General features: G+C 39.3%; 1 protein-coding gene across 1 annotated transcript in view; it reads left to right on the forward strand.

Moving 5' to 3' along the window:
- The window catches only part of XDH (xanthine dehydrogenase), a 105,922-nt gene that overhangs the window by 40,773 nt on the left and 46,498 nt on the right, over positions 1 to 18,651 (forward strand). The window contains exons 19-24 of the mRNA XM_042780679.1: positions 5,297 to 5,416; positions 6,053 to 6,149; positions 7,473 to 7,597; positions 8,343 to 8,476; positions 9,313 to 9,400; positions 10,552 to 10,638. Coding sequence (XP_042636613.1) covers positions 5,297 to 5,416; positions 6,053 to 6,149; positions 7,473 to 7,597; positions 8,343 to 8,476; positions 9,313 to 9,400; positions 10,552 to 10,638 — 651 coding nt within the window. The remainder of the gene's footprint in view (positions 1 to 5,296; positions 5,417 to 6,052; positions 6,150 to 7,472; positions 7,598 to 8,342; positions 8,477 to 9,312; positions 9,401 to 10,551; positions 10,639 to 18,651) is intronic.

An 18,651-nucleotide genomic window follows, 5' to 3' on the forward strand; every position in this document is an offset into this window, starting at 1 on the left:
AAGATTGATCAGTTCTTTTTGATACAGTGACTCTGTGTATTCCTGCCATCTTCTCTTGATGTTTCCTGCATCATTCAATATTTTGCCCATAGAATCTCTCGATATTGCAACTCGAGGCTTAAATTTTTTCTTCAGTTCTTTCAGCTTGAGAAATGCTGAGCGTGGAATGAATACTTAAGTTTTAACTTTTGCTTATTCTGTCAACTGTCGAATCTTGAAAAGATTATGCATTTTCACATATTACAGCCATCATCCAATTGGCCAATATTAAAAACCATTAGTGGATTAAGGACAATATTAAGAATTGGAGGAAGACTTATTAACAACCTGTGATAGGCAGATGAAACAGCTTTGTTTGCTGAAAGTGAAGAGAATTTGAAACACTTACTGATGAAGATCAAAGACTATAGCTTTCATTATGGATTACATTTCAACAAAAACAAAAAAAAAAAATACTCACAACTGGACCAATAAGCAACATCATGATAAATAGGAAAATACTGAACTTGTCAAGGATTTCATTCTACTTGGATCCACAATCAATGCCCATGGAAGCAGCAATCGAGAAATCACATGACCTATGGCCCTGGGCAAATCTGCTGCATTAAGACCTCTTTAAAGTATTAAAAGCAAAAGATGTTCACTCTGAGGACTAAGGTTCGCCTGACCCAAGCCATGGTATTTCAATAGGCTCATTTGCATTCAAAAGCTGGACAATGAAAAGGAAGACCAAAGAAGAATTGGTGCATTTGAATTATGATGCTGACAAAGAATATTGAATATGCCACAGACTGCCAGAAGAAGGAACAAATCTGTCTTAGAAGAGTACAGTCAGAATGTTCCTTAGAAGTGAGGATGGCGAGACTTCATCTCACATACTTTGGACATGTCATCAGGAGGGACCAATCTCTGGAGAAGGATATCATGCTGTGTAAAGGAGGAGCTCTCAGAGTGTAGTGCCTAAGGCACTTGACTGCTAACCAGAAGACTGGTGGTTCAAACCCACCAGCTACTCCTCAGAAGAAAGGTTGGGCAATCTACTTCCGTAGTGATACTGCCTCGGAAACCCAAGGAAGGGTCTCAATGAGTCAGGTCTGACTCAATGGCACATGACAACAACAACAACAACAATGAAGTAGAGGATCAGTGAAAAAGAGGAATACCCTCAATGAGCTGGAGTGACACAGTGGCTGCAACAATGGGCTCAGACATATCAATGGTTGTGAGGATGGCACAGGACTGGGCAGTGTTTAGTTCTGTTACACATAGGGTCATTATGAGTCAGAACTAACTCGACAGCACTTAAAGGACAGTAACAGAACACACACACACACACACACACACACAAGAGTAATAACAACAGGACAATTAGTAAAGGGATAGAATATGCCTGGAGACACTTTTAGTTTTAACTCAGTATTTGCTTGTTTATTTCATTGAGTACTGCTGTTTTTACGTAGTAGGATAACTATACTAAAAAAAAAAAAAAAAAAAAAAAAAAACCATACACAAAAAAACCCCCGAAAAACTGCCATCAAGTCCATTCCTTCTTCATAGCAATCCCCATAGGGTTTCCAAGGCTGCAAATCTTTACAGAAGTATATTGCCTCCTCTTCCTTCTGTGGAGCAGCTAGTGGGTTTGAACTACTGACATTGTGGTTAACAGTGAAATGTCTTACCCACTATGCCACCAGACCTTCTCACTCTATACTTAAATGGCATTTAAAAAAAAGATTAATGATTGTACTTGAGTTCTTTAGGGTATACTGACACCTTTTATTTTTTAAAATGTAAGAATATATTAAACTAAGCAGACAAGAAATCACAATATCACCACTATGTGTATTGATATTTCACTTATATTAAAGTTTACCTGTTGATCTCAAGTTGTGGAATTCTGCACTACCCCCCAAAAAATATTTCTGAACATTCAAGGTAGCTATTACAAAAGTCCATATACTTTACTCATATGACAGTCTTCAAACTGTCACTTTATAATTCTAATTCAGGTCAAATGTTGCAAATTAGAGGGGGATAGGTATTGCTTTAGGGTAAATTCACTTTAATACTATGTAAATGAAAGAAAGCCCAAAAAACTATAAATATGAACCATGAGGATTCCAGAACATGTGCTTTACAAACTTCAAGAGCCTCTGAGAGCATTGATAGCATTTTAGTTAGCGAGAGTCAGCCAGGTTCAAGAACTACTGCACTTACCAACCTACTCGATAAGTTAACTAGGTCCTCCAGAAATATTTATCAGACACTTCCATGCAAGGCATTATTTTGTATTGTCAAAAAACCTCATATTAAAAAGTGATGAGTTGGACAACAATCTTTTTGCTGTTTATTTGGGGACATTGGACAAAAATATTCCCTGAAGAAGATCCATTAAGATATTATGGGAAGTGGATGATTAAAAGAAAAGAAAACAATACTTACTATTCTACAAATCTAGAGGAAAAAAAAAAGTATTCATGTACATTGAAGCTTGAGAATCAGCATTTGGTAGCTACTGCTTTTGGGGCATCTAGACATAATTGTTTCTGAATTATCTTCAGTAATATCTTACTTGCATGTGATATTAATGATATTGTTCTATAATTTCTACATTCTGTGGGATCACCTTTCTTTGCAATGGGCACAAATATGGATCTCTTCCAGTCAGTTGGCCAGGTAGCTGTCCTCCAAATCTCTTGGCATAACTGAGTGAGTGCCTCCAATGGGGCATCTGTTTGTTGAAATATCTCAATCGGTATGCCATCAATTCCCGGAGCCTTGTTCTTCGCCAGTTCTTTCATTGCAGCTTTGACTTCTTCCTTCATTACCATTGGTTCTAGATCATATGCCACTTCTTGAAATGGATGAAGATCGATCAGTTCTTTTTGGTACAGTGACTCTGTGTATTCCTGCCATCTTCTCCTGATGTTTGCTGCATCATTCAATATTTTGCCCATAGAATCTCTCAATATTGCAACTCGAGGGTTCAATTTTTTCTTCAGTTCTTTCAGCTTGAGAAATGCTGAGCGTGTTCTTCCTTTTTGGTTTTCAGACTCCAGGTCTTTGCACATTTCATTATAGTAATTGGCTTCGTCTACTTGAGCTGCTCTTTGAAATCTTCTGTTCAGCTCTTTTACCTTTCCATTTCTTCCATTTGCTTTAGCGATTCTCCGCTCAAGGGCAAGGTTCAGAGTCTCTTCTGTCATCCACTTTGGTCTTCTCTTCTTTTCTTGTCTTTTTAGTGATCTCTTGCTTTCTTCATGGATAATGTTCAGAAACGTTTGCAGCAGTATATTGATAGAGAACTTCCAGAGGTTCAAGCCAGATTCAGAAGAGGACGTGGAACAAGGGATATCATAGCTGTTGTCAGATGGATCTTGGCTCAAGGCAAAGAATACCAGAAAGATGTTTACTTGTGTTTTATTGACTATGCAAAGGCATTTGATTGAGTGGCTCATGACAAATTATGGATAACATTGAGAAGAATGGGAATCCCTGAGCACTTGATTGTACTCATGAGGAATCTGTACCTTGACCAGGAGGCTGTCGTTCGAACAGAACAAGGGGACACTACATGGTTTAAAATCAAGAAGGGAGTGTGTCAGGGTTGTATTCTTTCTCCACACTTATTCAATCTATATACTGAGCAAATAATACGAGAAGCTGGACTATATGAAGAAAAACATGGTATCAGGATTGGAGGAAGAATCATTAACAACCTGAGATATGCAGACGATACAACTTTGCTTGCTGAAAGTGAGGATGACTTAAGGCACCTACTGATGAACGTCGAAGAACACAGTCTGCAGTATGGATTACATCTCAACATAAAGAAAACAAAAATCCTCACAACTGGACCAATGAGCAGCATCACAATAAATGGAGAGAAGATTGAGGTTGTCAAGGAATTCACATTGCTTGGTTCTACAATCGATGCCAACGGAAGCAGCAGTCAGGACATTAGACGACGTGTAGCATTGGGAAAGTCAACTTCAAAGGAACTGTTTCAAGTACTGAGGAGCAAGGATATCTCCTTGAGGACTAAGGTGCGCCTGACACAAGCCATGATATTTCCAATCGCCTGATATGCATGTGAGAGCTGGACAATGAATAGGGAAGACCGAAGAAGAGTTGATGCTTTTGAGTTGTGGTGCTGGCGAAGAATGCTGAAAGTACCGTGGACTGCTAAAAGAACTAACAGATCTGTCCTGGAGGAAGTGCAGCCAGAATGCTCCTTGGAAGCAAGAATGGCCAGACTTCATCTCACCTATTTTGGTCATGTTGTAAGAAGGGACCATTCCCTGGAGAAGGATGTCATGCTTGGTAGGGTGGAGGGTCTACGAAAGAGGGGGAGGCCTTCAGGGAGATGGATTGATACAGTGGCTGCGATGATGGGCTCGAGTATAGCAGGGATTGTGGGGCTGGCGTGGGATCGGGCAGTGTTTCGTTCTGCTGTGCATGGGGTCGCTATGAGTCGGAAACGACTCGACGGCACTTAACAACAACAAAGACATAATTGTTGCCTTTGGAAATCTTTCCATGCAAATCCAGGAAATAGAACACGAAAGAGAGGGTGTGGTGAAAGAAAATGAAACTGGGAATCGGGACCTAAGATCTAATAATGATTTACTAACTAGCCACACGTAACCTTGCTTTCTGAGTCTGGGTCTTTCATATGAATAGCAAGAAAGTTGGAGTAGATCCAAGTTGACAAATACACTTCATGGTGCCATTCTTCCCATTCTGCTCATGGCAGACATCACTAATCAATCACCACATTCTATCTGGCACAGCTTAAAGGCTGCCAGTATTAAATAAGCAGAACTGGCCCTTGAGAGGGAGCTCTGGTGGCATAGTGTCTAAGGCATTTGACTGCCAGCTAGAAGGCTGGCAGTTCAAACCCACCAACCACTCCTTGGAAGGAAGGTTGGGCAATCTAATTCCTTAGTGATACTGCCTCGGAAACCCAAAGAGGGGTCTCTATGAGTCAGATCTGACTCAACAGCATTGAGTTTGGTTTGGTTTTGGCCCTTGAGATAAAATCTGTTTGCCATGCTGAAACTAAAGATCTCTAATTCCTGTTCCATCTCTATAGATTCTAAACCTTATGAAGAGGCACAGAACTCTAATTAGTAGGATAAAGGAAACAAAAGATCTCAGGACCCATTCCTAAAATAAGAAGGTCTTAATAGAAGATTGTGGGGGCCAGGACTTTTGTCGCCTTTTTGAACAATTTAAAATAATTTGCTTCATGAGGAACTCAGTTATGTTTTTAATAATCTGGCTTTGCACCTAGGTGACTTGTGTTGGACACATCATTGGTGCTGTGGTTGCTGACACCCCAGAACATGCACAGAGAGCAGCTCATGGAGTGAAAATCACCTACGAAGAACTTCCAGCCATTATCACAATTGAGGTAACTGAGAATGGGCTGCTTGTGCAGAGCAGTGAGCTTCCTGTTTCTGCAGGCAGATTCATTAGGATGCCCTAGAGATGTGTAAGCCCATGACTGCTAGCCAAAAGGTTAGGGGTACAAGTCTACACAGATGCACCTTGGAAGAAAGCCTTGAAAAATCAGCCATTGAAAATCTATTGGAGTACCATTTTACTCTGACACCATGGAGTTGCCATGAATCAGCACTGGCTAAATGGCAACTTATTTTTCAAAGAAGATTTGGGCAGCAGCTGGGGATTTGATAGATGAGTTTTAAAATATCTTCCAGCTCTGAGATTCTATGCTCCTATGAAACCTTCCCCATCATGATGCTGGGTGTATTCCTCCAATGACCAAACTGGGTCTTCCTTCCCACCCTCCCTGCCCTGCCATGATCCAGGGTTGTACATTTACTCTGAGAAAATAGAAGAGTATGATTCCCTGGACTAAAGGAGAAGTTATTTTAACCCCATATACCCCGTAACCTCATGTACGAAGCTTAGAGATTCATATGTGAGAAGAGAGAAGCAACAGTTCAGAGAGCTTCTTTTTACCAAGTCAGAAACCACTATCCTCCCACTAAAAGACAAATTACTAAAACTTCTTTTTGATCTTTAGGATGCTATAAAGAACAAGTCTTTTTATGGGCCTGAGGTGAAGATTGAGAAAGGAGACCTCAAGAAGGGATTTGCTGAAGCAGATAATGTTGTTTCAGGTACAGCAATGGGGATGGGCCAGTCCTGGGATTGTGGAGGGCTGCCCTGGTTTTAGAATCAAATTCAAGAGATTGACCCAGGACAAGGCAGGTGATTTCCTAACATAGACGAGAAAAAGTCTATCTTAGTTTCTGACTGCTGCTATAACAGACATACCACAAGTGAGTGGCTTTTACAAATAGGAATTTATGTTCTCACAGTGTAGGATTTTAGAAGTCTGAATTCAGGGCACTGGCTCTAGTGGAAGGCTTTATTTCCGTGTGGGCTCTAGAGAAGATCTCGATCTCTTTGCAGCTTGTATTCCTTAGTTCCTTGGTGATCTTTATGTGGTGTAGCACCTACCTTCCCTCATCTGTCCTTCCTTGCTGCTGCGCCTAATCTGCTTCTTGTAGATCTCAAAAGTGATTGGTTTACTGTGGCCTCATTAATATAACAAAGAAAATCTATAGGAAAATGGGAAAATATTACAGAGTTGGGGTAGGATTTACAAACATATTTTGAGGGCACATAATTCAATCTATACAGAGTCCCTCCAATGTTTATATATATATAAAGTAGACGGTTGGTTGGGAAAGATCTTCAGTTATCTTAAATCCACTTTCTGTCTCTAGGCTAGATATACCCAAGTGATTCTAAAGAGGTAGTGCTGTATTCTGATCTGGGAGACTGTCAGTGAAGACACTGTCTACAGGTGTCTGACCAGCCCTGGTTCTGTCATGCCTCTCACCACTCAGACTCTTAGCTCCTTGCCATCTGCCTGGAGGCAGTCCTTACCCATCCCCAGCTAGTGCTCATCCTTCCGCACTAGCCTCCCTTCTTCCCTCTCATTTCCTGTTCAGCTCTTGACTGATGAGTCCTCTCCTGGGATTGTCTTCTAGATTGCCTGTTGTTATTACCCAGTTACCACATTGCACTCACACACAACTCAGCATTGCAATAGTAAGTTCACCCTCCAACCTGTGTGATATCATCAGTTATTGACACTTTCATTTTCAGCCTTCTACTCACGTCTGTTCATTCCTTCTTTATTTTTTCCAAAATTTCACAAGATAATTTTTTAAAGTCCTATTCTTTCTGGTTGCAGTGAGAAAAGAGCTTAGCCCAGATGCATTTCAATGTCATTCCTATTTCTTTGTTGTGGGAATTCTCAGCTTGCAGATGTCCAAGTCTGCCAACCCTTTCCACTCAGCCATGGAACCAAGAAATTACCAGTGAGCAGTTGGCTCCTGCCCAGGGCACTTGGCAGAGTCTACACCCTCCCTAAGCAGACTTGTGTCCCCACAGTGATGGGCTTACAGAGGGTTGTCTCCTTGCTCTCCAAGGTGAGTTATATATCGGTGGTCAAGAGCACTTCTACCTGGAGACTCACTGCACCATTGCTGTCCCAAAAAGAGAGGAAGGGGAGATGGAGCTCTTTGTGTCTACACAAAACACCATGAAGACTCAGGTAGGGGTCCTGTGCGTCAGTGAAGGCCTTGGGAAGGCACCTGGGAGCTCCTTGCAGGTCAGGAGTGGCAGTGTGGGGAATGGGGAGAGGGAGATCTAATTGGTCCCAGCAGGAGTAACATCCTGGGTGAGGGTGTTGATGCCAGCTCTGTCACCAACACACTGGTGTCACTGAGCTTGTTACTTAATCTTACAACTTCAATTTCCTCATCAGGAAAATGGAGCTTGATAGGGTTGTTGTAAGAATTAGATGAATTTTAATACTTGGACTGTTGTTGTTGTTGTTTAAATGTTAGCTATATTCATTCCAGAGCTGTATGGCCATGGTCAAATCATGTTGAAGGTGATGGTCACAGGGTCCACTAAATGATCTGCTGCAGCTCTAATATCCCCCATTTCTGTACTAATTGTAACCTGATAGTGACTGCCAGTGTTTTTGACAACAGATCCTCCCATCTTGACCCACTGGTCCAGCAAGATGGATTGTGTTCTGCCTCTGAAAGTATGCTGTGACCTGTGGCTAGTCCCTCTGGTTAAAAATAAGAGTCTGAGTTCAGACTCCAGTGACTGAGAGGGCTGAGACTCAGCACCACTAATTGGAGGACTACATGGAATGGGGAAGGAGAATTTACTTCTGAATTCAAAGAATTCAGTTCAGCATTCCCACCATAACTAGGCCTGTGCACATTGGAATGAAACAAATTCAGATGATGCAGTCAATATAAATGTTTTTCATTTGTTCATAGAGCTTTGTTGCAAATATGTTGGGGGTTCCAGCAAATCGGATTGTGGTCCGAGTGAAGAGAATGGGAGGAGGCTTTGGTGGGAAGGAGACTCGGAGCACTGTGGTGTCCACAGCAGTAGCCCTGGCTGCACACAAGTGAGTTTCAAGGCCCACTTCTACCAACAACCCCAGAATAATGCCATCTGTGCCAGGAAGGCTCTCTGGGTTTTCCCCTTTTGGAAGTAGTTTCCTCTTGTTTTGAATTCTCACAACCCTCTATTTTTAGAACTCTGTGGAATAGGGGGAGGCCCTGAGTAGTACAAACAGGCAATGCACTCACAGCCAACCAAGAGGTTGGAGGTTTGAGTTCACCCAGAGGGTCCTTGAAAGAAAGATTTAGCAATCTATCTACATCTGAAAATCAGCCACGGAAAACCCTATGGAACACAGTTCTATTCTCACACACATGGCATTGCCTTGACTCAGAATCAACTCAAAGGCAATAGGTTTGGTTTTTAGGGCATCCAAACCAAAACTAAACTCATTGCTATTGAGTTGATTCCAATTCATGGAGACCCTATAGGGTTTCCAAGGCTGCAAATCCAAAGCAGACTGTCTCATCTTCTCCTATGGAACAGCTGATTTATTTGAACCACTGACCTTTTGGTTAGCAGCCAAACATCTTAACTGCTGTATCACCAGAGCTCTTTGGAACATAGAGGTGTGGATAATGTTACATATTTCTTAGTATTCTGATCCCTGTGTCTACATCTTATCTACCCTGCCTGGCTATGAGGTCCCCAAGGACAAGGACATGTATTATATCCTACCATGCCACCCCCCACACTGGATCCAGCACAGTGCTTAGACACCGAAGCATTGTTCCAGATGGAAAAAGAAGGCTTCTGTACTGTTTACACTCTGCTGAGACTCACAGGGCTAGGCTTTTGTACAAGGCTCAATAGCATTTAACCTATGAGAATCTCTCTTAGGACTGGCCGCCCCGTTCGCTGCATGCTGGACCGTGATGAGGACATGCTGATAACTGGTGGCAGACATCCCTTCTGGGCACGATACAAGGTTCTAGATGTTGGAGGCTGTGCCAGGGTGGGCAGGACCTGTGGACAAAGGCCCAGGGATCCTGGGCAGTCTTTTCATGACCATCTGTAGAAGTTCAAAGGAGAAATAGCAATGAGAGAAATTAAAATAGGCCAAGAGCAGCAACACAGAGGTGTGGTAAGGGGATGCTGATGGGCTACTTCCAAAGAGATGTCACAGGGTGATGTTCACTCCATTTGCAAATTTGCTTTTGGAGTCAGGCTCCAAAACATGATTGTCAGGAGATTCTGAGTAAATCTATCACTTAGGATGCCTTAATGTTAACATGTTCATAGTCTGATGTAAAGTAAAAGTTAAAATGACTGCTTAGTAATTTACAATGAGAAATTAGACTTCCCTGAAGCTTGGATGGGTACAGGTTGTTAGGTTGCCCGACCATGAATGCTGGACACTCCCCTAATTTCCTGGTGGGACACTCCTTTCTGAGCTTTGATGTATGACCATTTCCTGTGCTGACTTTCCCTTCTGCACAGCAGTACAGCCTTATAGGTTTCAGTTCTGCTTTGTGAAACTGGGAGCCTTCTCTCTTCATGAGTTGACTTTGAACATCTCCCCTTGAATCTATTCTCAATTTGTTTCATGATTTAACTCCCTAAGAGGGATAGTATTCCCAAATTCTGTGTGCCTGAAAAAAATAATCTGATCATTTGGAATCCCAGTTTCCTCACTTATAACTCTTATAAATGGATTGCAATGGTTTCATAGGGCCAGAGATGTGAAAGGACACTCATGCTGATGCTGTGAAGGGAGTCCCTTCCCTACCATCTCTTCCCAATATCTCGCCTCCCTGCTCTGTCAAGACTGGCTTTCTCCTTTCTGCCTCCACATTCTCTCTCTTAGAACCAGAACCAGAAGTATGTAGAGGGAAGGAGGAGTAAGGGGAGGAGTATTTAGGATGGACAAACCAAGAGCACAACAGTGTGTCAGTGGAGATGTTCATCTCTTTCTTCTTCACCTATTTAGCTCTGATTATCTCTCTGTTTCTTTGTAAATTATACCCTTAGTGTGATTTCTTATACTTTTTGTCCCCTCCAGATAGCTTAAGTGGCAGGAGAGGATTAGAGAGAGACAGAGGAAAGAGGATATTGAGAAATCACTCTGCTTTTTATCAGGTTGGCTTCATGAAGACTGGGAAGATTGTGGCTCTGGAGGTGGATCACTACTGCAACGCGGGGAACACCCTGGATCTCTCTCAGAGTGTAAGTAGAGGCTGCCTCCTGCATCCCAGAGTGACTGGAGATCAAGGGTGTTCCTTATAGCCTTTGACACACACAGTCTCCACCACTGCAACAGCCAGGTCCTCTTAAAGGCTCCCTCTTCTTGTTGCAATAGCCTCCTCACTGGTTTTTCCTTTCAGATCTTTGGTTGCTCTCAAAAGCAAAGATGATATTAATCAATTATTTCTTACATTAGAAATCCATCCTTCTTGCTCAAGATATTTTGCCAAGCAAGAAAACTAGATGTAAAGTATGTATGTGTATGTATAGTATTATATCTATGTGGAGTATGAAGGTATAGAGACACCCAACTGTAGATAGTAATCATTGTAGAGTGGGATGAAGAGGGGTACACACTGTCGTTTTCCACATTGCACATTTCTGTGATGTTTGAATTTTCAATGATGATCTAAATTGAAGTATAATCTACCTATGATAAAATTTGTTCAAGTGCATATTTCAATAATTTTTAGCAAATTTAAAGAATAGTGCAAGCCTTATCACAAATGTTTTTAGACGTATTTTTACTCCCAAAATGATGTCTTGTGCCCATTTGCAGTCACTTCCATTCCCACCCCCAGCCTCAGACAACCACTACTGTATTTTAGGTTTTTCTTGTCTTGGTAATTCTTATAGAGAGAATCATACACAATATAGTCTTTTGTGTCTGGCTTCTTTCACTCAACATAATGTTTCTGAGGTTTTTTCATGTTATAGCATGTATCGGTACTTCATTCTTTATTATTTTATTACTGAACAGTACACTACTGTACAGATATACTACATTTGTTTCTCCATTCACCATTTGATGGACATTTGAGCTGTTTCTAATTTTTAGCTATTATGAGTAATGCTGATCAGAACATTCATATACAAGTCTTTGTACAGATAGACACTTTAATTTCTTATGAGTAACTTCCTAGGAACATAATTGATGAGTCTTGTGAATTAATGTTTAGCTATTTAAGAAATGGCCAAACTATTTTTCAAAGTGACTGTACCATTTTATATTCCAACCAGAAGTGTATGAAGGCTCTAGTTTCTCCACATATTTACCAATACTTGGTACTGATTGTCTGGTTTGTCTATCTATCTATCATCTATCATAGCCATTTAGTGGGTATGAGGTGATATCTCACTGTGCTTTTAGTTTCTATTTCTCTAATGACTAATGATGTTAAGTATCTATTAATGTGTTAACTAGTTACTTGTGTATTTTCTTGTTGAAATATTAATAAAATATTTTGCCCAGTTTTTAATTGGGTTATTTGTGTTCATGTTATTGAACTATAAGAGTTTTTTTATACATTCTGGATATAAATCCTTTATTAAATGCAGAGTTTAAAAATACTTTTGCCCTGATCTGTCTTATCTTTTTATTTACCTTATTAGTGTCATTTGAAGTGCAAATATTTTAATTTTAATGAAGTCTAATTTACCATTTTTTCCCATACTTTTGGTGTCATATCTAAGAAATTTTTGGCTAGCCCAAGATCATAAAAAAATTTGCCATATTACCTTCTAAAAGTTTTTTAGGTTCCTTTTGAGTTAATTTTTGTGTATGGTAGGAGGTATGCATGGAGATATCCAGTTGTTCCTTTGCCATTTGTTGAAAAGACTGTCATATACCCCACTGAATTGTCTTGGTATCGTTGCATAAAATCAGTTGACCATAAATGTGACAGTTTATCTCCAGACTCTCAATATTTTTTTTAAATTGACTCACACGTCTATCTTTCTGCTGGTATACACTATCTTGACTACTTAGCTTTATAATAAATTTTGAAATTTGTAGTATAAGTCTAATAACTTTCTTCTTTTACAAGATTGCTTTGATTATTTTAGTTCCTTTGCCTTTTCATATACATTTTTAAAAAAGATTAGCTTGGTAATTTCTGAAAAAGAATTGCTGGGATTTTGAAAGGAATGTGTTGAATGTATAGATTAGTTTGGGGAAAATTGCCATCTTAATAATATTGAGTCTTCCAATTAATAGATATGGAAAATCTCTCCATATTTAGATCTCTAATTATTCTCAGTAATGTTTTTATAGTTTTCAGGTACAAGTCTTACATTTTGTTGAATCTTCCTAAGCATTTAATTCTTTTTGATGCTGATGTGAATGGAATTGTTTTCTTAGTTTCATTTTTGGATTATTTATTGCTAGTGTATTGCAATATAATTGCTTTTATGTCCTGTGACCTTATTGAACTCATTTATTAGTTCTAGTGGTTTTGGGGGATTCCTTAGCATTTTCTATAGACAGTATCATACCATCCATGAAAAAGAAAGCTGTACTTTTTCCTTCCCAATCTGGATGTCTTTTAATTCTTTGATTGCTTATTGCACTGTGAATTGCTTTTGTAATCACCAAAAACAAGAACAAAAAAGAAGAAAAATAAAACATTTCTAAAACTTGCTCTTGCCAGAAGAAACATTACAGACATTTTACACAATTTTCAAAACACTTGGATGATTACAATTTACCTTCCAGTTTCATCTCTTTTATCCCACTTTCTGTGTTCCCTTGTTTCCTTCTCTTCAGACATGTTACAGACCTCTGGTGCTCAAACAGGCCTTTCTCTTGTACCTTTCACTGACTTTGTATGTGATATTTTCTGTACCTAAAACACACTTCCCTTCCATCTACATCTGGTGGACTCCTACTGATTCTTTACTATGCAGCACAAATGCTATCTTAGTCTCTTTATGCTCCTGAACATTTATAGTACTTATTACCACACATTGTGGTTACAAGTCTAGTTTTTGGTCTCCCTTACTTGGTTGTGAACTCTTTGAGAGCAATAAACATAACTTATTCTTCTTTACAACATCAATACCTTCCACGGTGTTTAATACCCAATGGACACTTTATGAATACTTGCCAACAGAAATGATGCCTAAATTATCGACAGTAGTGGTAGTTGTGTCTTTATAGCTGAAGTGGGATTCAGAGGACCTGGGTTCTGCACTGCTCATTGGGTTCTTTTGGTACCAAGCAACATATCTCTTCATCTATAACTTAGCAACCAAGATCATGTTGTACCACTTTTTTGTTGTTGTTTTCTTTTTTTATTATTATTTTTATTGTGATTTGGGTGAAGATTTACAGAGCAAATTCACTTTCCATACAGCAGTTTACATATACTTTGTCTCATGACGTTGACCACAGTTTACCACAATGCAACAGCTCCCCTCACACTTCCTCCCCATAGTTACCTCTTCCTAGTGTCCATCCCTCCATGGACTCCTGCCCCCTGAGCTGTCTCCCTATGCATAGGCAGCCCTCCTTTCTCAATGATTGTTCTCTCCAAGGAGTGTATCTACCTCACGTAAATGTTCAACTCAATGCCTGTCTTCTGTTTGGCTTGAAACCACTGTACCACTTTTTAATTAAACTTTTTATTTCATGGTATTGGAGATTCACATGCTGTTGTAAGAAGTAACAGAGGGATCCCATGTACCCTTTACCTAGTATCCATTTTTCAGTACTTTATTACAGTATCACAACCAGGATATTGACATTGGTAAAATAAAGATACAGAACATTTCCATCACCACAAGCATCCTTCATGTTGCCCTTTTATCATCACACCTACTTCCCTCCTACAATCACCTCTCCTTAACTCTTGGCAACCACTACTCTGTTCATCATTTCTATATTTTTGCTATTTTGAGAATGTTATATAAACTTAAGGATACAGTATATAGTCCTTTGGGTTCGATTTTTTAATTTTATCGTAATTCTCTAGAGATTCATCCAGGTTGTTGTGTGTTATCAGTAGTTCATTCCTTTCCATTGCTGAGGAACACAATTTCATAGTATTGATGTACTACAATTTGTTTAATCATTCACCCACAAGAACATCTGAGTTGTTTCCAGTTTTTGTCTATTAAAAATAAAGTTGATATAAATATCAATGTACATGTTTTTATGTGAATATGCCTTGTCATTTCTCAGTGACAAATGCCAGGAGAGCAATTGCTGTGTCATATGGTAGTTTTATATTTGGTTTTTTAAGAAGCTGCTGAACTGTTTTCCATAGTGTCTATACCATTTACACTCCCACTCATAATATATGAGTGATTTAATTTCTCCACTTCCATGACAGCATTTGGTGGTGTCAATATTTTTACTTTAGCCATTTTGATAATTATGCAATGATACCTCATTTTGGTTTTAATTAGCATTTTCCTAAGGGATAATAATGTTGAGCATTTGTTTGGTGAAATATCTGTTCAAGACATTTGCCTATTTAAAAAAAAAAAAGGGTTGTTTGATTTTTACTGTTCAATTTTGACTGTTCTTTAGATCTTTTAGTGACTAGTCCTTTGCCATATAAGTAGTTTGCAAATATTTTCTCCCAGTGCGTAGTTTGTCTTTTTGTCCTCTTAATAGGACCTGTCACAGAGCAAAAGTTGTCTTGTTTAAAACTTTGATGAAATCCAACTTACTATTTTTTTTTCTTTTTAAAGATCATACTTTTGGTGTCAATTCTAAGACTTTCCTTAGCCTAGTTTCCAAAGATTTTCTATGTTTCTTTCTAAAAGTTTGGTTTTATATTTTATGCGTAAGTCCATGATTCATTTTGAGTTGATTTTTTGTATGAAGTAGAGGCTTAGGTTAGCAGGGTTGTTTTTTTTTTTTGCTATTAAAGTCCAATTGTTGCAGCACAATTTATTGAAAAAGTCCTTCTTCCTCCATCACATTTCTTTTGAATTTTTGATGACAAAAATCAGTTTGGCATATTTGTGTGAGTCTATTTCTGAATTCTCTATTCTGTTTGGTGGATCTATGTGTCTATTCCCACCACTATACTATTCAGTTTTGATTACTGTGGTTTTATAATGTGTTGAAATCATGTGAAATTGTTCCTCTTTATTTTCTCTTTCAGAATAGTTTTAGCTGTTCCAGTTCCTTTACCTTTTCCTATAAATTTTAGAATAGTCTTGTCTATATCTATAAAAAATGTTTTGGGTTTTGATAGAAATTATCAAAACTGTGTATCAGTCTGGGGGAGAGCTGGCATCTTTATTATGTGGAGTCTTCCAATCCTTGAACATTGTATGCTTCTACAATTCGTTTAAGATCTTTTAGGTCAAATTTATACAAATAGAAACGTTTATGTTGTTGTTGTTAGATGCCATTGAGTCGTCTCTGACTCATGGCAACCCTTTGTACAGCAGAACGAAACACTGCCCAGTCCTGTGCCAGCCCCACGATCCTTGCTATACATTACAGCAATTGTTTATAGTATTTCCTTATTCTTTTGATGTCTTTAAAGTCTGTAGTTACAACTCCTGCTTCATTCCTTATATTGAGAATTTATGTCTTCTTACTCTTTTCTTCTGTTAATCTTGCTGGAGGTTAGTTAATTTTATTTTTTTTTAACTTTTCAGAGAATCAGCTCTTCTTTCATAGATTTTTTCTATTTTCAATTTTATTTATTTTTGTTCTTTACTATTTTCTTCCTTCTGTTTGATTTGCTTTACTTTTTTTTTAAAATTGTAATTTGGGTGATAGTTTATAGAGCAAATTTACTTTCCATACAGCAGTTCACACACACTTTGTCTCATGACATTGACTACAATTCACCCCAATGCAACAGCTTCCCTCCCACTTCCTCCCGATAGTTACTTCTTCCCTATGTCCATCCCTCCATGCACTCCTGCCCCCTGAGCTGTCTCCCTGTGCACAAACAGCCTTTCTTTTCCCATGATTGTTCTCTCCAAGGAATGTATCTACCTTGGGTAAATGTTCAACTGATAGGCCTGTCTTTTGTTTGGCTGGAAGCCACATGTGTGGGTTCAATTCCAGACCCGAAGGGCAGCTAGGGGCCATAGTTTCAGTGGTTCCACCAGGCTCTATTGGACCAGCAAACCTGGGCCCACCCCCCTTTTTTTTCATAAGGAGTTTGAGTTTTGTTCCACATTGCTCTCCCTCTCTATCCAGGATCTCCTACATAGATCCCCCTCCAAGTGGTTGACAGTGGTAGCCAGGCACCACCTAGTTCTACTGGTCTCATAGTTGTATAGGCTGAGGAACGCATGGTGTACCAGTCACTTGGACTAATTTTTTCTGTGAATATTCCCAGTTGATAGCAGAGCTGACAATGGACAAGTTTGTAGTCACTTCTTGGTCACAGCCAGCTACCTAGAGGGACCGAGTAGTTGAACCTGTGGTCTCGGGACCATAGTCACAGGGAACATCAAGCTCAACTGGCATAATGTACTACACAAATTATTGTTTCAACTCCTACTTTGGTGAGTAGAGACTTGGATCTTAAAAACTTACAAGCAGCTATCTAGATGCAACGCTAGGTCTCTCCTCATCCAGAGCAAAGAAGAATGAAGAAAACCAAATATTCACAGAAAAAATTAGAACCATTGTCTGCCACCCTATACATGGTCTTGGGTACACTCCCTATTGCATAGAAGTATCTAATAATTCAGCCTGTCCACTCCTCTATCCACCCATATACACATGTTTGCCTTCACTGACAATGCAGTACTGCATGTGCAAAAAAGTTCATCTTTGTTGTCCTTACCTGTACCTCTCAATGTCTTCCTTTTCCTCAATGCCACCTTGTTGATCACTCACATTTGGTACATTACCCTTCTCTTCGCCCAAATCAATACTTGTCTCTACCTGCCTAACAGTGTTCCCTACCCTCCCTCTCACCCCTGGTAACCAACAAAGAAAATTTCCTTCTATATATAAACTTTTCCTTGACTTTTACAATAACAGACTAATACAATATTTGTCCTTCTGTGATTGACTTATCTCACTCAGCATAATGTCCTCCAATTTCATCCATGTTATGCGGTGTTTTGCAGATTCTATGTTATTCTTTAGAGTTGCATAGTATTCCATTGTGTGTATATATCATAGTTTGGTTATCTGTTCCTCAGTTGATGGACACCTAGGTTGTTTCCATCTTTTGTCTATTATAAATAGTGCTGCGATGAACATGAGTGTGCATATATCTGTTCTTGTCATGGCTCTCACTTCTTTAGGATATATACCTAGTATGGAATGGCTGGGTCAAATGGTATTTCTTATTCAAACTTTTGAAGGAACCGCCACACTGCTTTCCACAGTGGTTGTACCATTTTACAGTCTCATCAGGAGTGTATGAGAGTCCCAATCTCTCTGCATCCTTGCCAGCATTTGTTTATTTTCTGTGTCGTTGAACTTTGCTACTGGTGCTGGAGCAAGATGGTATCTCATTGTTGTTTTGATTTGCATTTCTCTAATGGCTAATGATTGTGAGCATTTCTTCATATGTTTGTTGGCCACCTGAATGTCCTCCTCAGTGAAGTGTCTATTCATGTCTTCTGCCCATTTTTTAATTGGATTATATGTCTTTTTGTTATTGAGGTGTTGGAGTTTTCTATAAATTCTAGAGATAAATCCCTGGTCAGATATGTCATTACCAAATATTTTTTCCCAATCTGTAGGTTCTCTTTTGACTCTTTAGGAGAAGTCTTTGGAAACACATAAAAATTAAATTTTTGGAAGGTCCCATTCATTTAGTTGCTCTCTGCTGTTTGTGTATTTTGGGTTATGCTTAATAGTCTATTTATGCCATATATTAGGGCCCCTAAATTTTCCCCTAGTTTTTCCTTGAGGAACTTTATAGTTTTAGTATTCACATTTAAGTCTTTGATCCATCTGGAGTTCGTTTTTGTGTGTGGTGTGAGGTGCAAATCTTGTTTCATTTTTCTGCAAATGGATCTCCAGTTTTGCCAGCACCATTTATTAAACATTTTCTTCCCCATTTAATGGATTTTGGCCCTTTGTCAAAGGTCAGCTGACCATAGGTGGATGAATCTATTTCTGGGTTCTCAATTCTATTCCATTGGTCTGTTGTTGTTGTTATGCACCGTCAAGTCAGACATGACTCATAGCAACCCCTCCTTGGGTTTCCAAGGCAGTATCACTACGGAAGTAGATTGCCCCATCTTCCTTCTGAGGAGTGACTGGTGTGTTTG

The sequence above is a fragment of the Orycteropus afer genome, unplaced genomic scaffold (assembly GCF_000298275.1).
Source record: "Orycteropus afer afer isolate SDZICR_OR568_19922 unplaced genomic scaffold, OryAfe1.0 scaffold00054, whole genome shotgun sequence".
NCBI lineage: Eukaryota > Metazoa > Chordata > Mammalia > Tubulidentata > Orycteropodidae > Orycteropus > Orycteropus afer.